Source organism: Polistes canadensis, unplaced genomic scaffold, assembly GCF_001313835.1.
Source record: "Polistes canadensis isolate GaletaPanama2010 unplaced genomic scaffold, ASM131383v1 scaffold_70, whole genome shotgun sequence".
NCBI lineage: Eukaryota > Metazoa > Arthropoda > Insecta > Hymenoptera > Vespidae > Polistes > Polistes canadensis.
Window position 1 is genome coordinate 115,149 of NW_014569617.1, and position 24,728 is coordinate 139,876.

Sequence of the window (24,728 nt, forward strand, 5' to 3'; positions counted from 1 at the left end):
CGTCTTTCTCTCTCACTCTTTTTTTCTTTCTTTTTTTCTATTTTGTTTTATTTCTTTTTGTAATACTCACGAGTTCCTTCCATCTCGCAAGAAAATCTCATCGTCCTTACATTAATATTAATATTAATAATAATAATGATAATAATAATAATAATAATAATAATAATAGTGATAAATCTTATATCTTTCCCTTTTTCCTTCATCGTCATCATCATCTTTTTCTTCTTCTTCTCGACAGTATTGTAAATAATTGTAACGAAAAAAAATTGTACGTACGCGTACAATATTCTCTGTACGAAATGATGTATATATAGGTGTATATATTATAGGAAAAATAGTGTGATTTTGAAAAGAACGCAACATCTTCGTCTCATTTGTTGCTGAGATAAAAAAAAAAAAGAATAATTAATATAAAATAATGTCGCTAGATGGAAGTTTTCGTTTTTGTTTTTTTTCTTATTCGACTCGAAGAACAAGAAGTTGTTCTCCATCGTGACTACCGCGGCTCGTAGGCCTCGTAGATGAGTTCAGGCACCAAGGCCAATGAGAACGTTGTGCTGGGCTGCCTAGCATATTGCCGCCTCGACGAGATGGCTTGGTGTTACCTATTGTTTTCTTCCATCACCACCTGCTTGAACACACCCGCGGGCATCTGACTCTTCACTTCGTGACTACCCAACGCCGTTGTTCCATCTTTTGCTATGAACAACTGCAAACCGGTTGCTGAAAAAAAAAAACAAAGTACAAGAGTAGCTTAGTTCTCTTAGGTATTTATTGAAAAGCTTCGATTACATTTACATAATTGTTATAATCATACTCTCAGAACTTTCGAGATCCGTTTGTTCCAAATTCGTGGCCTTAATCAGTTCATCGATCAATGAATCTGGATTAGGTCTGGTGACTTCGATCCTGCACAAGCTAGGATTTCCTGTACCATCTTCGGCTTTTTTCCGTCGCTCCAGCGCAGCTTTAGCACGATCCAAGGATCCAGTTTCGCTTAAACCCGAACCTCCTGAAGGGTTTCTGTATATGCGATTAAATAAATCATTATTGAAAAAATCAAGCTCTTCTGTCAAGTTCTTCTGTATATTTTCTATCAATTCTATATTTATAATTAAAAAGTGAAAGATTTTCGCGTATCTCACGTACGAGACGGATCAAAATTACGTTCATTTATTATTATTATTATTATTATTATTATTATTATTATTATTATCGTTGCTAATGATTGAACATAAATGAAAATAAAAATAAATATTCGTACGCGATGCGGATAGCAAGAAAAAAAAGTAAGATAGAAAAGAACAGTGATCGTGCAGCCGTAATATTCGAGACGATTGCATGTGTATACACATATATACGTAATATATATTTAGATATATAATTATACGTAATTCTCTAATAAGACGATACGGGGAAACGACTTGTGCATGGAAGCTGAATAATCAAGGAATATAAATCCCATCCAAGTGCAATTATTTTCATGCCACTACACATTGACGACAACAAGTGTTCGATAATTAGCAAAGCTGGTTGGTGCATGAAAAATGATAGAAACGAAGATGCTCAAATTGTCATGATCAACTTGTCGAACGCATCGCATCCTGAACACCCTCTCCTACCAAAATTCATTTCGAAGAAAAGAAAAATATCCAGACTTTGTCAAAATTACAATTCCAAGACTTTTGAAGAAGAAGAAAAACAATAAAGCGTTATCGTTCTATCTAAAATTGTGCAAGGCGAGGAAAAAGGATAATAATAATATAAGGATAATGACAAAAGACAAAAAACAAAAAGGATAAAAATGCAGATAAGAGACGAAAGCATGGACTGACGGTGGGGTTATGCTGTTTCGGTGTTGCGAGCTTGGTGGAGCGACTTCCGGTACCCCTAAGGAGGACTCCTCGGAGTCCGCTGGGCTGGTGGCGACCGTAGCCAGCTTGCCCCCCGCCCCGTCCAGCAACTTCCGGTGACCTCCGCCGATACCCCTGCAAGGATTCACAAAGCCATCCAGAACTGTAAGCAAAGCTTGCGTTCTCTCAATTGTTCGATACTTGCTTCATTTCTTTAGCGATATAATTCAGGCATACTTTTCACTCGACCCAAATAATTTTATAATTTTCTTATATTCTTCCTCAATGTTTTATACTAGCACGATAATGATAATGGTAATAACACTGACTTATCTGCGTATGTACATCGATTATTTTATGTTATACGTATGCATTTGTAAAAAGCAAATGAAAGTATGATCGAGGTCCCGATCTTACACCACCGTTATGATCGTGGTAGACAAAACGAGCAGGATGTTCTTCCTATAATTAGACGACTTTCGTAAGTTCTGCTTGATAAGATAAATGTAGCAAGTTATAAATACGTGTACAGGGTGCGGCATTTTAATCGCCATTCGAATCGAGTATTTGACAGTATATAAGATCTTACAATAAGTATAAGTACGAGTATAATTGAATTCATATAAGAAAAAATAATGTCCTTACCCGTAGATTTAGCCCTTCCAATACTGCAACTTAACCTTACAAATTGTTTTTATAAAACTATAAATAAGGGAGATATTTGGATGTTCCGATTAAAATGTCTTACCCTGTGTAAATACTTAAATAAATTGTTACATCGTTTAGGAATAATTTGACTGGTCTCTTAGAAAGCTTCCCAATTGTGGATCACTACTCACACCTTTTGGTTAAAGGTTAGCCGACGTACAACACACCACACGTTCGTTACCTTTATCAAAAATAAACCAAAAACCCAAAGGAGAAACTAAAGCAAGAGCGAGGACAAAAGGAAACCAGCCGATCGAATCCTTTAATCGATCGACCGATTCATTTCTGATTATCGTAACATGCAACGTTTCTCCAACTTTCATCTGTATTTCGAAAATACACCTAACAATAATTCAACAAAATAGAAATGATAATATAGAAAGAAAAACAAATAAACCAATATCAGAGAGGAATGTAAAAATATTGGATTCGTTCATAGAATCGTCTCGAAGGGGTTGCTCGATGATGAAGATAAAAATGGAAAGACGGAAATAATAATGTAGAAATAGATGTTGCGGAAAATAATATTAAGAAAAAAGAGTGATAGATGTACGCGAGACGATGAGTGATGAACGATGAATGATGAACGATGAACGAAGACCTACCTGAGGGTCTGAGTCGTCGTCGCGGAGCGTAGGGATGCTCTAGGATTGTCAGGCCTATGGAGAGGATCGGGAGAGGATACGGCCCTGGCTTGATCAACCAATCGCAAAACTGGGCTAGTTTGTCTCTTTTCTATACAATCGCAGGTCTTCGATATGCTACGCCAGCCTGGTTGACCGATTCTCGGTTTTGCGATTGGTACGATAACTCGACTGATTATTTCCTCTCGATCGTTCCGTTGTCCTAAACTTCCTATACTGTTGCGTTCATTGCGTGCTTCGAAACTGTTAACCCTTTCGTAATTTTGTCGGGAATGTCGAGGCACGTCTTGGGGTCCGGGTACCTTGAACACGTTGGCGGCAGCTTCGTAACGTTCCTCAATGGAAATTCCTCCGTTTCTTTGGGAACTCGATTCAGTTAAGTTCTTTGCAAATTGTACGTTAGGATTAACAGCTGCCGCGACAACGTTACTTTCGTCGTTCCCCTTATCGGCCAAGATCGATTTCGTAGCAGTGGTAGTAGTTGCAGCACCAGCACCAGTACTCCTCTTATCCGTACCGTTTCTCATGATCCGAGAGGAAAGTGGACTACTAGACGTGGACCAGAATCGGGTTCTTGGATCAACGAGCATCATCGAAGACGTTGGCGGCGACGGTGGTCTTGGTTCGAAGGATGTTTCGGACCGTATGTTAGGATAGTTTGGAGGATTTTGGGAATGATTTGGGATACGTGGTGCCCATACCGGCCAGGAGGGTGACCTATAAAGATCACAACACAAATTTCTTCTTTTTTTCTTCAAGCATGCATAAATCATAAATAATAATATGAATAATTGTCTAACATCTAAGGTACGATTCAATTTCAATGATTTTCTTTTTGGGTGGGGCTTAGAAGGAAAAGAAAGAGAGATAAGTAATGAGAAGAAAAGATACGAGAAAGTAGTTGATTAAAAAATATGAAAGTGTAATAAGTGTGAAAAAAGTGCGAAGGGTCCCTCATTCCAATTAGAGATCCGTATTGGAATTATTAGTAGTCGGTAAAAGCGTGTAGTACAGCGAATATGAAAAACCTTTTGATAAATCTTCTACGCATGCCTGAGGTATAATAATTATTATCGATGACGAATTTTGTTATAAATCTATACGAATTATATTATAAGTTTCGTTTACAAATGAAATATCATAGCACCGAGAGGGCTTTCGCGTAGAAAGAAAAAAAAGGAAAAAAAAAGGAAAAAAAAGGAAAAAAAAGGAAAAAAAAGAAAAAAGAAGAGCAAATGTAAATTGATCGTGTGTTATCCAGCAGGCAATGCGTTAAAAAGTCGTGAAGAACATCCAAACTCCCCTCCCTCTTCCGAGCCATGCGTTTATGTTTGTTCGCGCATTTGTATTTTGTACAGATTAGTATTCGTGTTTTACGTGTACGTCTCATGTCGTACCGAGAGGATATTCTAGTTATCGTTTTCGTTGGAGACTCCTCCATTTCTGTCTTAACAAAAAGTTACAAATTGTATAATTGTTCTATTTCATTAGTTATCCTTGGTCCATTCGGAGTGTTTACCTAATATGGCCACTGTCCCCGCTGCTGCTCTGTCTACTGTGCTGACTGTGCGAGTTCAGGGAGCCATATCCCGATCCCTTGCTTAGTTGACTGGTATTGCTGCTATTCCTCGAATGACCCGATTCCGTGTGAGCTTCTGTCAATGCTTCGACCGGAATTGCCGAAGGTACGATCTCGCTGAGGGTCATCTGATCGTATGTTTCCGTACCACTGAGAAGTTCTACAAGAAACCATCGTTAAACGAAGTATCCTAAGAATGGTCCCCCCGCCCCCTCCTGCTGACGTATTCTTTTTCATATATATTTACCAGAGGAAAAAAGTGCTGGCCTTTTCTTGGGAAGACTACCGAAACCGCTGCTCGCGCTAGCTATACTACCAGCCAATGAACCACTAGAAACGTAATCTTCTCGGTTGCTGCATCTTTCAGCGGTCACCTCGTCGGCCGTAACTCCTGGCACACCGGGAACACCGGGAACTGCTAGTTGAGTCTGTTTTAACGATGGCGAAGGTCTGCGGTAAAAGACACAATCGTAAAGATTAACCGTTTGCCCTTTGGCAAAAAGACCCAACTTTGGCGCCTAGGACACACTCACACTTTGAAGAGAATATCTCCGGAACGTATGTTCATCTTAATGGCTACTCTCAGCATAGAATTATCCTGACGATGTCTCGCGTCGTAACCTTCGAGGAGACACCTCCTTCGACAGAGACCAGCTCCTGCGAATTCGGCAAGGTTCAGGTCGGTAAAACCTAACCTCTGGAAGGACCTGCCTCCCTTCAATTCCTACAACCATCGAAATGGCTACTGTAACAATCCTATCGTTTATACCATTAACTCGTGTCGTTCTTTTACTCACCTTCCTTACTGATATCCTTAGGATGCATGGATCGAGAACACCGGTCGACGCATTCGCACTCATTTTACAACAGAACTCGAACTTGGCGTTCCACCTGACCGTATGCTCCTGAACTTCTTCCCTAGAAATAAAGTCATATGATAGGTGGAGTCATTCGAAACGTTCAGATCAAACATAAAACATTCCTGACGGGACATTGTTAAGGGAATTAAACGTTTTCCGTTCCGTTCCGTTCCATTCTTTAAATATCCCATCTTTACTTGCGAGAACTCATCGTTTTGCGAAATCTAATTCATTTCTATCGATGATCATTATTTATTTATATCATATCATTATTAATGGTAGCATATATAAAAGAAGGAAGAAAATGGGAGACAGTTTGAACCCTCGACGAAAAGGAAACCTATTTTGCGTTAGATCGAGATCGTGGGTGTTTCGTAGCAACCATGTTTCAAAACACGCATCCTGCGCACGTACATGAGTGTGCGTTTGAAGAAATGTTATCGATTTATCAATAGGCGAGACACGTGCGTCGAGGGAGTCGCTTTGCAACGGTGTTCTTGTCGTCGGAAAATCGTTCGCGTGTCCAACAGGCTGCATGGTAGGCCAACATAACGGAGACTACCCTTACAAAGCCGGAAGTTACCGAATCATCTACAATTTTATTTCTTTCCTTTGTATTACGAAAAAGTATATTACGAAAAAAGTATATTACGAAAAAAGTATATTACGAAAAAAGAAAATTGAACGAACAGCAGGACAGCTGCGCAAAAGTACGCGCGAGAAGTCATGCGACACCATAGGAATAACAAGAACATATTTCCGGATATTCCGGATATCAATTCCGATAAAAAATGAAATAATCAACATTCAAATACTTTCTATCCTAAAATAAAGTCAAACCTTTGTTCGGAATGTTCGATCGCCGTCATATCGAATAAATAATAATTGTACAATCGTAATGTGCGACACGATCCTGATTGAAAAAAGTATGAGAATAATTAGCGTGGTGTACTCGAAACTCCTATCAAAATGCTTTTATGTTCTATCTTTTGTCTATTATCGATATTATCACAAGTGCTTTGCTTACGTTCTAAATGAACCACTTTTGCAAGCTTAAAAATAGCTTTCACGTGATTTCCGGTTGTTATGCGATATCACATTCTAAAGCTTTCTTCGTTCTCTTTCAGCGTATAATAATAATAATATAACAAATCGATCCTTGGACCGATACGCGAACGCGTCAATATCCAAGTACTCGTATTTTCCTTAGAACAAAAATTCTACGTAATTGCGTATACCTGTCTATGTATAATTGGATCGAAGATGTAATAAATCTCGATCGCATTGAACGATTAATTCGCTAATATTCATCTCGTGGGCGTGTTTGCGTCCTTATATTCGCGAACGCACCCGCGCGAATCGATTATGCAAACTGATATAACAATGTCGACCTGGTAGCACGATCACGAGGAGCACTCTTAGTAAATAGAGTTCTGCGAATATAATCTTAGAAAAGAACGTTTTGAATATTGCGAGAAGAAAAATATCCTTATGATCTCCTCGTCACACATATTACATATTTGCTTCTTCTTCCGAGTACGTTCTTGATTGCGTCACAATACACATTTATTTGTCCCTTTTTTTATTCTTTTCTTCGTCGATGATGGTCGAGACAATGAACAACGAGTAGTAGACAAGTGTATAAACGTACGTATGTATGGCGGGTGTCGAATAAAAAACCATATGCGTGCATGCGACGTCTGTGCAAATAATTAAACTCGCAAACGGAACGTTCTCTTTGAACATTCGATACGATTCTTCTTAAAAGAAACACAAATATCCTAATATATTAGGCTGGTCCAACAACTACGAAATTGAGAAATTTGCCAAGTAAATTCTTCAAACGCCACCAGTATTATACTACAGGTACTGCACTAAGGCTTCTCGTTTACAGTTACTCGCATTATTCTCCAGTTACAAAGCGGTTTTTCACCTAAAAACATGCTCTTCGCCATCATACTCGTCGATCGAATTTCATGATAGATCTCGCATTTCTTTTTTTGAACTCCGATACAGTTGAAGGTTCGATGATACTCCTTTTAAACGAATCCATCCATTCCATCTTTTATTGAAAATCGAATGATTCGGACAGCCTTGAGACAGCCTTGTCCGAATACACCGATAACCTGTATTTGGGCGTCAACTATACGCCAAGGATTTGCATTCGGCGAAAGTCGCAAAAGGGAAAGTCTCCACAATTGATTCTTCATCTTGTAGGATTATTGCAATTTTGTCATCTTTTTTGGAAAAAGAAACAATATTTTCCTCCTTCGCTAACTGTGCCTCGGACTATTCTAAACATGGAAAGGAAATGAACGAGAGAGAGAGAGAGAGAGAGAGAGAGAGAGAGAGAGAGAGACTTTCTTTTTCTCCGATGGCTCGTTAAAAATTGCCAACTTTTTTCTTCCTACTCTTTTCGAAGAAGATACGGGCAGATACTTTGGTAGATACTCAAAGGAAAGTTTTCAAATTGAAAAGAATACCAGCAGTACCTCCTTCTCATTTATTTTTCTATAAGACTTTGGAAATTTGTATTAACTATAAAATTACGTTTCGAAATTGATTGTTTTTGAAAACTGAGTTACATCCTGATTAAAACAACAACATGATTTCGCTATTAAATTATTCTACTTACTGTCACAAGATGAAATTAATAATAGGTAGTCAGTTTAAATGTAAAATCAATATTCCAACACGAACGCTACTAGCTTTAAAACTTAAATTGCACGATGAGAGGATATAATGCATATAGAATGCATTATATAATTTGTAATGAAATGAATTAACTTAMCCTGCCGATATGTACTTGAAGGATAAAACAAATTCCGATGGGAAGAAAATGATTTTTGAGGAAAAAGAAACGCGAACGCGAGGGAGAGACGCGAGTGCGAAGAATTTGAGCCCCCTCGTGAAGAAGAACGATTATCGAGTTGTCTTCAATCGAATTATACGCGTTTGAATTGCCGAACGCAGGGAACACCGTTATTACACTTACCACGTAAGCGCCATGTAAGAATTATCGGGGACCCAAGACAACGAACGCGGATAAGAAAAAAAGGAACCAAATCCAATATTTTCTCTTCCTAAAGTCAAAAGATGATCCGGCAAAAAGTATATAATATCGATGGATTGTTCCTCAACAATGTGTAAAATCTATATAAAAGATTCGTAATCGATCGGCGACAATTAACCTTTGATCAAAGTTTTCAATTTAAAGCGAACACTTTCCTCGCCGATCGTCGCAAATCCGATTACAAGACTTCAAGAGCAGAAACTTTCAAATCGAACTTACGATTAATGTGTTTCTAGAAATACTAACAAAATTACGAATAAATACTGGGGGTGTATCTATTCTGCACTCAAATCTATTCTGCATCAAACGAACTACAAACTATTTACGAGATTTATAGAGGGATTTTTCTCATTGCTTTGTTATTTATTTTAAGCTGAACTGAGATCGTCGATATTTTTCCAAAAGCCCCGAAATGTAAATAGAAAAATATATTAATAGAAAGAGTATAATTAAGAGAAGGAAAAGAGATAAAGAGAGAGATGTAGATAAAATCGATAAGTTATCGAGAGCGCGTGCGTGTCTGACGTTTATCGCGTCTCCTTATCGCAAGAAATGCGAGTAGTAATGCGAAATAATAATTATTCATCGATAATGACTCGAAGCCGTTTACGTTGACAACTTTTCATTGTTTAATAAATTACAATGTTTCGTGTAAATTGAAATGATATTAAATTGTACGTTCTGTATTGTTTCGTTCGATATGAATTCGGTTTCGTTTCTGAATGATTATTGTTCGTCTTAAGGGACGCTTATTTATCGCAATCGTAACGTAACGATTGATCCTCGTGTGAGAGTTGGTAACGGCAAGGGTTCGCACGATCAATACAGATCGTCGAACTCTCTCTCACGTCACTTAAAACGTCACCATCTCGAATGGCAAGGTTTATTACATCTCGCATTTCTACTTGTTCATTCATTCAATTTTTCAATAAATTATCCACAAAATAATTCAGGATAAAATTTGAGCAGAAAACACACAGATGACAAGGGGAGGAAGTAAGAAAGATAAATTAATGAATATTTTAATCGGTAATGAGATAAATCAAGATCGAAAGTGGCCAAACGACCTTTGACACACTTTTTCAACTCGATGAAAGACGACGAGGCCACGAAATCTTTGGCATTCGCATATAGGGGCGCAAGGCTCGAACCAAGTCGTTTTAAATTACAACATAATAGCGCGAGGTCATGCCACTCGTAATGCACACCGTAATGCACACCGTAATGCACACCCTAAAGCTTATCAAAATCAGGAAAAACAGGTTTTTTTGTTCTATTCGGGAGAAATGCCAAATGAAATTCTATCGGATTCGTATGAAAGCAAATTTGGCAAATACGTACCTTGCATTTATTTGTCTCATCGTTATTCATTTTTGCGCTTTTTATTTCGAATTTTTGTGTCTAAAGAATAAAAATTAATCTTATCGCGATGAACGACACCTGACAGAATTATTATCACTTATTATCTTCTTATTACGCAACGATCTAACTCGTTGTACTTTAATCGCAGGTTTCTAATTACGACGTTACAGAAATAACATTGTATTGAAATGATTTTTAGAAAAAAAAAAAAAAAAACAACAAAACCGACCGACTGATTATAAAATTCTATTGAAATTCGTTCGCTCGCGATGTTCTTCAAATAATTTGATTATTTCCAGATACTTTCTGTTCTGAAGACAAATTCTTAAAAGTTCCATTTCTAAGTAAGGATAAATGTGTATTGTTTGAATAATGTTTTACGTGGGTCTCAATGTTAAAACCTTACTATTATGTTGCATGAATTCGTGTCACGCTAGAAACGTGCTATCACGATTAACACGCATCGATCTTTTATTCCTATACACGCCCACCTATTTCAAAGCTCGAGTCAAATTATGAACTGTTATTTTCACGTTGTATCATTTTATTTCAAAATAAATTATTCGAATAATATATTTCGGTCATTTATTGATTATTATTAGTAACCAAATGATAACCACGGATGAATAAAAAATCAACCTTGACTTGGAAGAAAATGAAACGCGTTAGAGAGATGCGTCTGCTATTTCTCTCAGCAACGTTATTATACATATTTATTAATCCGCTCCAATAATGAACTCGAGTAACGCTAATAAGGACTTCAAGGTCATATATAATTGCTATGAGAGTTTTTCCTCTCCTCTTGCTATTATTTTTCTTCCTTCTAATTGTCTATCCGAACGAATAAATTATTATTATCAAAATGCATTATATATAAGGAATGATGATAAATTTAATAACGCAGATTGTGATCTTCTCGTGTTTAATCTAATCATTTTCTTGAATTCTCTATCTCTGATCTTGAAATTTGTCGATCTAAAAATCAATCGAATGAAATTTCAATCGAAATGATCTTGAAATTATTATTGAACTTTATTGAATATTCATTTTCTTCCTCTCTTTCTCGCATCGGAAGATTTCCAAGAGAGTTAGTTGCGAACGTTTCTTCTAATAAGTCTCTCGTCTCTTTCTTTTTTTTTCTTGCACTGACACAATGTTCATTCGAGCGAGAAAAACTTTGTTACAAAATTATCTCTCGGGTTTATAAATATAAAATCTTATCTTCTGTCTTTTTATCTTTTTTCAAAAAAGTTAAAAAAAACTGAGCTAAAAGTTCCTTGGTTATATTTAAAACCAATTCCTCTTTTTTCTCAACTTTTTAAGCTGAAGTTTTTTTATTTTTAAATTATACCAGAGCTCCTGGGCTTCCAGTTTGATGATTTCAAAAAAGAAGTTGGTGTAGAAAATTGTCTATAAAGATTAATCGATTTTTCTCAAATCGATTTTTCTCAAATCCAACTCGAAAATATTTGATATTTTGTTCTCATTCTATTATCAAATTTCTTATTCGATTTATTTTGTAACCAATTGAAAATAGACAAAAATATGAATCATTTTGAAGAAGAAAAAAAAGATGACGAGCTCGTGCATTTAGAAAAATAAGTTAATATATCGGGAAGAGAGTTGATTTCATCCAAGATTCCAAAAGGATTATGTCAAGTCTCGTAAACAAAGCCGAACACATCATTCTCCGAGTCTGACTGCATATGTGTGAAACTGTTATTAACAGATGCTCGTCATCATTTCAACATCGTTCATCTTTTGCACGAATATTTCTTCTCTGTAGAGACATTCAATTGGTCGAATAAAAATACTCATTCAAACGAACCACTCTTGTATCCAATCAAATATCATTCCTTTTAATCTTTACTACTATTACTTTATAGAAATTTGTAATATTTGTCAATGACTCGAGTGTTTCAGCAGCAACCGTTTCATTTAATCGATCGCATACGAAAGATTAATTAGTATCGTATAATTAGAGAAGGGAGAAAATAAATGAATTAAAAATAGATATTGGCAGGTAGAATAGATCAAATTATCTTCTGATTCATTGATTTATCGATTCGACTATTTTCTCTCTCGCGCACGGGAAATTAATTAGTTATTTTTAATAGTAAATCGATTAGATCAATTGTTGATAAACATGTATGGATGAAATTGAAAAGAAGAAAATTCCAATACGACCCCCGTTGTTCACGATCAAAGATCTAAAAGAAGGTCATGGCAATGAAACGTTTCAACGTGCTGGTTTAACAGTGGACAGCTTGACGTTATGCGATTTATGGTTTGTCGTTTACAATACGAAAGAAACGAAGAGGGATCGGGTTCTTCAATTTCTGCTAATCGATAAAACCCCATTTTGTTTCTCTTCGTTACGCAACCCTTCGGCATATCGCTCGAATTTCAACGATTACAAATAAAAACATAATTCGCTGAAGCAAAAAGTCCGAAGAAAATCAAAATTTATAATTGGAATGTTAACGAATCGATAATAAACTACACGTATAATTTACTCATTAACCTAATTAAACATGGATATTAATCGACTCGTCGGGAAAGATCTGATCTTTTTGTGGAATACGAAATGGGAAGGATCCATCATTAAACGATGAAGTATAACGAGAAGACTCGAACAACGACGACTATACGAAAACGAACGAGATCAAATAAACTACTAGGCTCTTTTGCCAAGGTAAGATCGATCAAACGGGTGGGGTGGATTTTGCCATGGGAAAAAAAGTTTCCTCGCTTCGTGGAAACAAAATAATTATTTTTTTTATATAATTTATTATTTCTTTTCCATCCCTCGGCTAAAATCAATTAAAAAAGGAAGGATATTAATAAAAATATTGATAGACGACTACGTCAATTTCATGTAAAATTCATGAAAAAGAGAGAAAGAGATGAGTTCAATGATACTCGTGTATATGTTGCATATAATGCGTGTATTGCGTGCTTAGGAGAATGTGCAAGAGAGAGAAAGAGAGAGTAATCAATAAGTATCTCTAAACAATGTCTAGTACATAGGCGAGATTCAAATTGTTGTCATTCCTCTCGCGATAATTAACGACAATTTCAAAATATTCTTGCTTGATCCACGAACATTTGTTTTCTAAAGGATACACATTTTATAATTCTCTTATATTTTGATTCCGCCCACGTAAACTAAGGACTAAGGATTACACGCGTCTTTTTTTACTCTTTAAGATAAAAAACAATAAAGAAGAAAATTTGATCGAAGCGTACAAATTTAAATAATAATAAAAAATAAAGAAAAGAAAAAAAAAGAACAATTTTGTGTAAGATTCAATTTAAATTCTAGAAGGAAAGGAGTTACCCTTTGGCCTACGCGAAAGCAACCCTCCAATTGTCCCTCCAATTGCCCCTCCAATTGCCCCTCCAATTGCCCCTCCAATTCCCCCTCCTATCAGCATGTCAGCAATCATGCGCGTTATCGACACCCGTCGAGTCCTTACAGTATCTCCCGGTTCTCCCAGTGCTAAAGTTTTATGCTCGAATACTCTCTCATCTTTGTCTCGATAAGGACAAAATCTAGCCTGCAAAGTTCTACCACATAGGCTCTGATATAAGAAACATGTAATCAAGTATTTCATGGGCCACTGTCAAGAATACTTTGCCGGTAACATACGCATGAAATTTCACCAAATGAATTCTTTTTCGCGTATTATAGTCAAATATTTAATCACGTATTTTTATTAACTTTAGGATTTGTAATATTTTCGTATTTAAGTTACACTCTGTATACATCATCTCTGGCTTTGTCTCCCCTTTGGAACCCCTCTAACTCTATCTCCGTTACGCAAATTCGTAGAGTAATCGATCGGTCGACCTTGGCCGGACCGACTCTCTCTTTCTCTCTCTCTCTCTCTCTTTTACCCTTATCCTACTTTGAAATATGATAGAAACAAAATAAAATAAAAGAAAGACAGAGAAAATTCTAGGGACGTAAAAAGATCGTAAAAGTTCATCTCGTTCAATCTTTTCCGCTACTTTCTTGTTGGAACAAAATAGATAACTTTTTGGCTATCTCTTTCTTTTCGTCTTTATCTAACTGTAACTCTTCTCCTATATAGTTTTCTTTCCCTTTGATTAATTCCGTTTGCTGAATAGGTTTGTAGCAAACGCATTGAAGGATATACTCGATCAATGAAATAACGAGCCGCAAAATTGACGTCTACTGTTGTACTTCCGCATTAGGATGACAAGTTTGAAAGGCGAACGATCGCTATGGGAAATAGAGAGAGAGAGAGAGAGAGACGAAGAAAGAAACAAAGAAATAGATAGGAAGATCGTTAAATTTTGATCGGAGAAAAGGAAATGGAAGAAAATTCGCGACGATGATTTTCCGGGCAAAAAAAAAGGTACACGCCATTAAGTATTGACTTGGACTTTTATTTTAACGATCTCCAGCTTACCGAACAATAAGTTCGGAATGGAAACGCGACGACTGCCGCCACTGGCACACCCCCTGTTGTGTATCGTCGCACTATTGTGTATGACAATAAACGCGATTTCGATCTATTATATGCATTCGCGAAAGGATGTTATTAGAGAATATTCGTAGTTTATATAGCTGGCAATGATAATACGTGTCTTTTTTCCTATCAGAAGAAAATAATTGGAAGACGATCGGGGAATATGCGGTGCGACGAGGGTTCGCCCACGCGACGACGAGGACAATTTCTTGACCAAGTAAGATACGTGATTTCCTGGCGACAATGTTCGTGCAACTGACACAGACCGACCACCACGGATATTATTAAGGGAATTAAATAGCCCTAACGGAAACATCGGGGCCCATAACTACTCGTCGATCTTCCTTCTCGTCCCTTTTCTCCCATCTCGTTCAACGGCAAACTCTGATCGAAATCATAGCAACACATGACGAAACTCTAAGGAATATCAATTCGATCTTAGGCGTTCTTTCCGCGAAACTGAGACCGCGCGTCAGCCGCATTCTAATCGATTTTACGCACGCAGTGCTCGGCCAGTACATACTACTCTTCTACAACTCTTATACTGAATGAATTTGCTAAATCCATCCAAATGTAAGTTTACCAAAATGTAACTTTATTCTACTTTATATGTATTTAATTCCATCGACCGATTTTATTCTCGGCTTGCACCAAACTAACTACGCTCCTTTTTTTTCTCTTTTATATTCGATCGTCCTTCGCATGAATGAACGTCCACTCGGCATTCATAACTCTCCCCCTTTTTATTTTTCTTTTTCTTTGTCTTTCCTTTAACTTTGGAACAGAGCCAAACGTGTATGTGGATCACCGCGCTCGAGTCATATCGGCGCCCACACCTCAACAGCTTTTTTTCTTTTCTTTTCTTTTCTTTCTCTCTTCTCCGAATAAGAGAAAAAGGAATCGATTGATTTAAAGCCGAGCTATTTATTTCAAATATCTTTCATTTGAAATGGATAAACGTGAGAAACCTAAACAGTATCAAAGATGATTCATAAATGTATCTTGGAATTTGCACAAATTTCTAGCAATCTAATAGCTTTCGAGGCACAGCTGAGATCTTAAATGACTCAGAGCTTGTATATAACCTAGCCAATGTTAATTAACCCTCGGAGTAAGGTTCGGTTTAAACGAACTGAAAAGTTACGCAACGTGTACCCAAAATAATGAAAATAAGCCTAGTATTGTAATCATTCTTTATTTTATCTCAAGTATAAAAATGTATAAATAACCGAGGGAATAAAAACGGAAGTAAATGGAGAATCGACGTTTAACCGGTTGGCTTGTTTTTCTTTTGTAACTTTTGATAATAATAATAATCGGTAGTAGGATATACGCAGAGATATTATATGTACATATACCTCGTTCGAAGCGCTGTAATCGGGCGTTTCCTCATCATCACGCATGAAGCCCGGTGTCGGGTCCTAACTATATATTTCATATACATCTAGCGTTTCCACGCAGGGACATCGGCCGACAGGACATTGTCCATTATCGTCGCACACTATCCTCTTATCATTTTTTTACCTCTCATCCTCCTCCATTGGAGGGTATAACCCTATATAACCTAATCGTTCCTACAGAAATATTTTTCAAATGTATCTAACGATTCTACGGTTCGTGGCTTTTGCGTTCGCGAAAAGAGCATTTTTTCGAGGAAGGTCATGGTTCAAGGTAGAGTCAGAGAGAGAGAGAGAGAGAGAGAGAGAGAGAGAGAAAAGTTGGCGAGAGATGGTGCGACCATTAAATTGCAAGTACTTATCTCGATCCGATTACGTGCACTGACTTGGATGCACTGGGAATGACGCGATAGCTATTATTTATCATTTTTATCTTACGCTTACTGTGTGCCTTTTCTTTTTCTTCCCCACCTCGCTAAGAAGACACGAGGTTGAAGTTAATTGTAAAATCAATTGTCAGGATTTGTAGTTAATTCTTTAAAATTATCAGAGATTGCAATGCTGTAAATTGTACAACTTTGCTATTTCTTTGAAAACTTTTGCTAMATATTTTTTATACTAAAAGTCAATAGATTTTAATGACTCTTATATTAAATTAAAGTGCACCCTTTTTCCTACGTGTAAAATAACTTGTCGAGTTATAAATTGATTTGCAAAGGTTCACGCTATATTTTCTAGACATTAGTTAGACAGTTATTCATAGAGATTTGTATCTTTTGTTCATTATCGTATCGGAAGATACACAAGTTAGAACGAAATGTTCTTTATCTGTATGGGTTGTTTTGAAGGGGAGGGGTTGCGTATGGCTGTGTATCTCTTATTTCCGACTTCGTCTGAAGGCTCTTTGCATACATAGTAATGCCGAGGAATTACTAGCAATGACGGATTTCCGGCTTTGACGGTAACATATATATATATATATATATATATAATCCCTCATTAATATGTACAACCACGAAGTATTACGTTGTATCCTATAGTATATCATTTTGTGTATGGAATATAATAACATATCACGTTATTCCGTTCACGCGTATATAATTACGAACAGAAGTATCTAACACGAAATTTGAAGAGAACAAAAAATCAAAAAAAAGAAATAAGACTTCAACTCGAAAGTACTTTAGAAAAAAAAAAAAACAAAGAGAAAAGTAACATTATACAACTCGCATTAATTAATGTTCTTCTTTAGAAATTTCACACAAAAATCACGAATATGATTAAAAGACTTGCTGAAAGAAATAAAAACAACATTTAAGGTTTTTTCAAAGAGAGGCTCCAGCTTTTCTTTCAACGAAAAATTACAAATCGCGAGAATAAGCAAAGAAATAGAGAAGAAAAAAAAGAAGAATGAAAAGAAAAGAGAGTAGAGTCTTTTGTTATTTAGAGTCTAGAGTATTTCCCATTACAAATTCAGAGAACAATGAAGACCGAGATTTGACCATTTAAATGCCTCACCCTTTTAAACCGGACACGCACGTTCCTCGTTACATATTACAATGCATTGTATCTAGCTTTTACCATAAAATCCATGTTTTTGTAAGAGATACATATGCATACCGTGTGCATATACATATGTGTGTGCTGATATATGGTTGAAAGAGAGATAACTAGAGAATAGAGTTGGATCAATGAAAATTAAGTAAAAGCTCCGACTCGTTTTACTCTAACCACGTTGCTCTACTTTTTCCAATATTTGAAGGTCCTTTTCCCAAGGTCATATTATTCCTATCTATCTATCTGTTTTTCAAAAGCTTTAAATTAGCAATCGAGAAAAGATTTTCTTGGAAGCTCGCCGAAATGGAATTAACGTTTATGCACAACATCTTTCATTTTCTTCTTGTTGCTCTTATTTTGTTCTTTTTTAATGCTCGAGAATAACGTTTTTCCTAATGAACGAACGACTTTGTGCTTGTCGTTAAACACAAGCTGAGCTATATTCCATAATTTAATCTAATTGGATTATTTTCAAAACTGGAGTCATTTAAAAATAAAATATTACGCTTGACCATAATTATATATACAAGGGATGAAAAAAGTCGCGCGAGTCTGATTAGAGAATAAAATTCAATAAAAAAGGAAACTACATGAAAATATAGAAATTTATTATAAATGTGCAAGAGAAATTACGAGTGATGTAAAATTAAAGAAAAAATAAAAGTCATAGGACGAATCAATTACGAGAATGTTTAAAAAGAATGAATTTTTGAAAGAAGAAATACAAAAGGATAGTAAAGTGAATAAAAATTAAACGAGGAGAGAAAAAGAATAGTCGAAAATGAATGAATTCAATTAGAGACGGAGAGGAATGAAATGACGTTGAAATTAATTAGGAGAATATTGAAAAAAATAGTTAATTTCGATAATAAAATAGTCTCTGCCCCCCTCTCCGAAAATATAAAATGAAATAGGAACAAAAATGGGGAAAATTCGATAGGAAAGAATTTAATCGAGAAGGAATTAATGAATAAAAATGAAATTGGAAGAGAGAGAGAGAGAAGGAGCATCGTTCTGGCTGGTATGAGAATACAATTTTCGAAAGGCACGATACACGGAAGTATTTTGGCGAGTTTCCAAGGGCGAGTTTTCTCGATTCTTGCGAAAATGTCATTGATGAGATACCGAGAAACATATTCTCAAACGATCATTATCATGCGTTATAACATACGCGTAATACACAGAAGCGCAAGTTTGAAATTTTATGAAGAAAAATGACAGGAACAACGTTTTCGTTGTTAGTTTCATAGCTTGAAAAAAGACAAAAAATCTAATTTTGTCTCCCCCTTTTTTTTTGGATACAATAAAATTGACTTTTAACATACTTGTCAAGCGTGTTTAAAAATAAATGTAGTGGGTGTTTCGGAAATGGAAGCACGAATTTCTTAAAATATCAATTTTCTCTCTAGCAATTTGATACGAATAAATCAAAATAATTGTATTGAATCGAATATTCTTTTAATCCATGCGCGGATTTGCTATTGGACTCTATAATGGACCGAGAATGGATCGAGATTTGGATCATTCGAACGCATTTCCAAAGCGATAGATGCAAAGCCGTGGAAATAAATGGATAAAATCGCATTTAATCGATCGGAATAATCGATGCGAGAAATCGTCAATGCATTTTCGCACGGTGAAAATGCCCCCCGATGTAGTATACTACTCGACGATCTAGATCTTAGATTTTCTTCCAAGAATATCTTTGGTTAAATCCTTCTAACACACGAGCATATCCCCATAGGATTTGAATTTATTCATCTGACAATCTCTCTCTTTGTAGTTTTTATTTTTTTTATATTTCAAATACCAAAGAGAAAAGATATTGAAATTAATTAGTGCAATCTATAATGTGATTGGAAAAAAAGGAATAAGAAAATTGAGCGTAAAGTTAAGCGTAAAGTTTAGCGTAAAGTTTAGCGTAAAGTTTAGCGTAAAGTTTAGCGTAAAGTTTAGCGAAAAAGGATCAATTTCAAATTGAAGTTGTCCAAGTACAATAAAAACTTTATTCTCGCTATTTTTCCCTATTCTCAGGCAAGTTCCACTCTAAGAACGCGTTTCTATATTTGTTCCGTAGGAAACACACAGGACGGAATCATCGATCGGTCGAATGGAAAACTTTCGCCGAGGGTGTAGACACGCTTTCGAGCGTGTGAGACGAACATTAATCTTTAATCGTTTCCAAGAAAATATATTACGGTTTTAACTGGGACCCTTTTTTTACTTCTATTTATTTTCTCTACGCATGTGTACGTTCACGCGCGTATATAGAATTTATCCCGAAAATATTTCGAGCTTCCTGCAATACTATTTTATGCTACTAATTTGATCGAATAAAAAAAACCTGTTCGTTAAGAAAATATCAAAGCCTTGGACACATTTCACATTTCCAAGACTTATCGTTAGACCTATCGAAAACTTCAATTAAAAATAAAAACAAATTAGAAGAGATGGAAAATAAATGAGACGAGGAAGACAGAAGAATATTTGGAAGTTGATCGAAGATAGATCTTTCGCGAATAGATCGATCATTTCATTTATCTCCATCTTGAATGACGCGCGAAAAGAAATAATAATAAAAAACGAACCTTTGACACGTAGAAATGATATAGCAAGAAAAATGCCACAAGAAATGCAATAAAAACTTGTTTATCTTAATCGATGCAACTATTTTTCATATTGGCTAACCCAATAGGATCCGATCTATACGGAATATTGAAGAAAATGTATTATGTCATAAACTCACCTAGTGGAGTGACCAACGAAAGAACCCCCATGAAGTAAACGCAGTTTAGCGAATAGCACTGCACTAACGAAGGGCACTGCGGTGAGTTCCTCGAGGTCGACCTCAACCGAGAATTCGTACTTCTTCTTCTTCTTCATCATGAAGGCCATCTCACCGAGAACCGGGCACTTCAGTTTGATTTCGCGTAGCACCACCTCTGTAGCACCACCTCTGTAGCACCACCTCTGTAGCACCACCTCGCGCAGCACTCTCTTCGAATCTTCCCTTTTTATCGCTACCTGCGATTACTTTGGAATCCTTTCCTTTAAGAAAACGCTTCCGTTGGAGAAGACTAATAGATCGTCTCGTTTGATTTTCTTCCCTTCTTTTTTATCCCTTTATGCAGCGGAAAGTGATAGTAGTCGAGGACATAAAGAACCGCGGCAGCAGCGACATGGACTCGAGGAGGAGAATGGTCGTCGAGTAATAAGAACGGGAGGTGGATGCTGCGGAGGATAAGACGATTCTCCTCGAAGTTTCATTGCTTCCACTTCCTTTTTCTTTCGATCCCACGCGATCTATGATCTTATGACAACACTCGAGTTTCACGACTGCCCCTGTCATTTCCGTTTCCCATTTTATTTTCCTATTATTCTCCTTCGTTTCTTAATTCCACCTACGAAACAGACAACGCAAGTGTTAATAATTACCTTTTTTCTATAAACTTATTTGATTGCGTCATTTCTAACGCATAAATGAAAAGAAGAAAAAAGTAAGTAATTCGATCATCTCGTTATCCGTCGTGCTACTTGTATTTAAACATGTAACTGTTCGCAGAGATCGTAATAAGGCACGAACGCGAGCTGAGGATTACCTTAAGTAGAAGAGAAACGATTTTGAAATTCCCGCGAGAAAGCTGATTCGCTCGACTTTTAAGAGTTTTCTGCTCTTAACGCTAACAAACCTGCTAATTTGCACCTACTATAAATCTTCCTTGTCTTTTCCTTCTTCTTTTTTTTTTCTTTTTTTACATATTTAAGTACTCTAATTATACTTTTATAATTGACTTTAGGATGTTGCTTTTTCTTTTCCGAGAATCCAATCGATATGACGTCTGAGTACGGCGGGATAAATGCGCGGGAAAATTAAAATATTGCATTAACTTTTATAATAAATACATTTTCTTACTCTCCTGATCGATTATTAAATTACATTTTTTCGTTAAATGGCGATAAAAGAAAAAGAAATAATTGCAAGTATTTATGAAACATTCTATTACACCTACCTACGTATATTTATCAAACATTATCAATTTAGAATTGAAGAAGTAAATATAACTAAACATTTAATTGCTATAACTAAACAATAACGAGGATTTAATCGTCTTGTTTGCGAGTTTCTCTTCTTTATCGCGTTACTCTCTGTTAGAAGATTTCATTAAAAACTTCCGACGACCTTCTAATCTAAGTGAAAATACGACATCCGTGGGATCTTATTTACAAGTGAGTCTTTAAAAAAGAAAACGGAAGTATACGATTGTCTACGTTAAACGATGTTTAATCTAACGAAACTCTTTCAATAATCTTTTATATCGCTCTATCATTTATCGTCTAATGACAATTCAAATAAATTTAATACGATCTTGGAAGAACAGGTGTGCAAACCAAAATAATACCCTCGATCTTGATTACAAAAAGATCAAGATAAAAAGAGATAAATCATATACAGGGTCAAATCTAAATAATTTTGCCCAAAGTCTCTGCTTTGATTATGCATCATTTGATTATCCATCAACATTGCAACGCAACAAATTGTTTTTCCTTGGTAAACTTAAGATTTATTCATTTTTTAAACGATTTAATGCAAGATGCACAATAACAATAATGTTGCCATAGTAACCGTATCAATAACTATACTAAAGTAGCTGCTAATTAAACGGATTTCTAAAGAAAGTAACTCTTATCTGAAGTAATCTCTTATCTGTATATTATCGCATTCATTTTGTCATTATTATCCTATTGTGTGAGTGTGAATAAGTAATATTTAATATAGTAATATTAATCTAAACAAAATGAAAATATACACATTTACATAGATCGTATTATTAATAATTACAACAAACCCATATGAATTAGTAAATTGATATATGGCCAAAATTATTCGATGACGATTATCTGAAATAATATATCGCATATGTATGTATAACGTTTGTTTAGAGAAAATTAATATTTCGAATTAAATCCAAAACGCTTAAACGAAAATCATAAATTATAGATGGTAATCGTAAGCCAATTTAAAGATAGCTCTCTAACATAGAGAACACGTTTGTTTAAACATTGACAAGTGAAATGCGTCTATCAACTTCTACGTAACCATTTCTTTACATATCCCCAAGTGTACATACACGTATATAGACGATTATTAAACATATTATATGCATATATATGTATATGATTGTTTTTAAACATCGTGCTCGCCGCATGCCTACAATTGCAAACACACTTATGTAATGCGAACAAGCACGATTACGGTAGCATCATCTTGCAATTGATAATGTATTATTAAATGTATTCATTCTCTTTGCTGAGTAGTTGTCTGAAAGAATACAAACAGATCCATCTATTTTTTTTTCTTAGCCCAATAATAAATAACATGTTACATCGTTTTATAGTTTAAGGGAGGAGCGGTCGTGGAGGGATTTTCGAGCGGGTAACTCGTTCCCTCGCAAACTCCAAAATCGTTAATGCGGTATGGAAGGTAACGAGGCGAGCCGAAGGAAAACCTGATCGAGCGTACAACGGCCATCAAGAGAGCTAAACGTACAACCATGGAAGAAAGACTGCGTTTATGTATACATGCATACAATATATATATATATATATATATTTGTATATTATGTTATCTATGTATATGTGATTTAATGTATTATGTATGAGAGAGAGTGAGAGAGAGTAGCATGCAAGAGCAAAAGTAATAAAACGAGTTCAAACACAACTGTCCCATGATGGCAGGTGTAGAGGCTCTTTCGATCTCTCTTCGTCATAACCTCATCTCATCCATGTATCTTCTTCTCATTTCAAGATCAAAACGAGTTATCGTTTTCTTAAATTCATACAAAGCTTATAATCGTCGTCGACCAAAAAGAGAACGCGAAGAGTAGATGGAAAGAAAGAGAGAAAGAGAGAGAGAGAGAGAGAGAGAGAGAGAGAGAGAGAGAGAGAGAGAGAGAGAGAGAGARAGTATTGTTAAACGAAGATGGTCGATGACTTTTATCTATCTATCTATTTATCTATCTCTCTCTCTCTCTCTCTCTCTCTTTCTCACACATACATAGTCAAAGTTGATTACAAAACAAAACATAAAAATATTTAATAATCGATCGCGTAGGTAAATAATACTTACAAGAAGAAACGATTAATTGAAATCCAAGTGATTTATTTCGAAGCTTGAAGCGTGTTTGATATTAACCGAGTTCGCGCACTGTCACACTTTTCACGTTGATCATCGTTTGCACAAATCCGCGGCCTTTTATTTTTCTTCCTGTTATATTCTTGTTCGCCTTGTTGACGAATAGCAATCCTATGGATATCTCACCAACGAACAGACGAGTTTCTATTTAAAATACGAACGACGAACTGTCTCCGACTGACGCGTACAAACGAATGAAAAAAAAACCAAATGTACGTACGATTGTATATGAGAAAAAGATAGAACGGACAAAACGAAAGAGAGAGAGAGAAAAAGAGAGAGAAAAAGAGAAAAAGAGAAAGAGAGAGAGAGAAAAAACGGCCTTGTCACATCCGTCGTAAGAACAGCCGTCTACGGTTGACTCTGGACTGACGCGCCTTTCGACAAAACCTCGAATGTCCTATCGACGCGCCACCTGACGAATAATCGCACTAACTAGATATCGATTACTATCGATAAATGCATCCAAAATTAACCCTTTCGATTTACCGCTAATTTATAATTTTTCTTTCGATCGATTTCTTCCTTTTTCTATTATTATCATCTCGTAATGAACACACACTTTTGTTATTTAATAAACAATAATCATTTTTTTTTCCTTTTTCTTTTTTAAAGTAAAATATATTAACTGAATAAATCGATTTCTCTTTTTACTGAAACGCACGATGAACTTTCCTTTACCCTCGTAATCGTAATCGAATCTATAGACTTTTAACGTTAGACGAGTGGCTACACTGTTTTACCAAATCCAATATTTCTCGTTTTCCTATTGGTTGAGATTTATAGTCAAATAAATCAAATATTTGTATATCGAATTTGTATCAGTAATTTAATGAGGATATGATTGTATTTATGAAAATAAATTAGATGTTGTATCGAAATGATGTATTAGTTAAATTTAATTGATTGCTTTATTTAATCGGACAAATGCATCGACCAATCGTAATTGAAAATAAGTGAGAAGCGTCGTAGATGGAGCTGCAATAATATATTTTCTCTAGTG

At 35.8% G+C, this 24,728-nt stretch overlaps 1 protein-coding gene and 1 long non-coding RNA gene across 2 annotated transcripts; one reads left to right on the plus strand and one right to left on the minus strand.

The window, feature by feature from the left end:
* Nucleotides 1–195: 195 nt before the first annotated feature.
* LOC106786269 lies at nucleotides 196–24,124 on the minus strand. The gene is made up of 9 exons (XM_014747465.1): nucleotides 23,660–24,124; nucleotides 20,279–20,933; nucleotides 5,582–5,702; nucleotides 5,318–5,508; nucleotides 5,032–5,234; nucleotides 4,725–4,944; nucleotides 3,167–3,922; nucleotides 818–1,023; nucleotides 196–723 (listed from the first exon to the last, which is right to left on the minus strand). Exons 2-9 carry the CDS (start codon nucleotides 20,425–20,427, stop codon nucleotides 602–604), a joined length of 1,968 nt encoding a protein of 655 aa, XP_014602951.1. The 5' UTR covers nucleotides 20,428–20,933; nucleotides 23,660–24,124; the 3' UTR covers nucleotides 196–601.
* Nucleotides 13,477–23,253, plus strand: LOC106786270. Its single transcript, XR_001381637.1, has 2 exons — nucleotides 13,477–13,722; nucleotides 22,929–23,253. It is a non-coding gene; the product is annotated as an uncharacterized LOC106786270 (long non-coding RNA).
* Nucleotides 24,125–24,728: the final 604 nt, after the last annotated feature.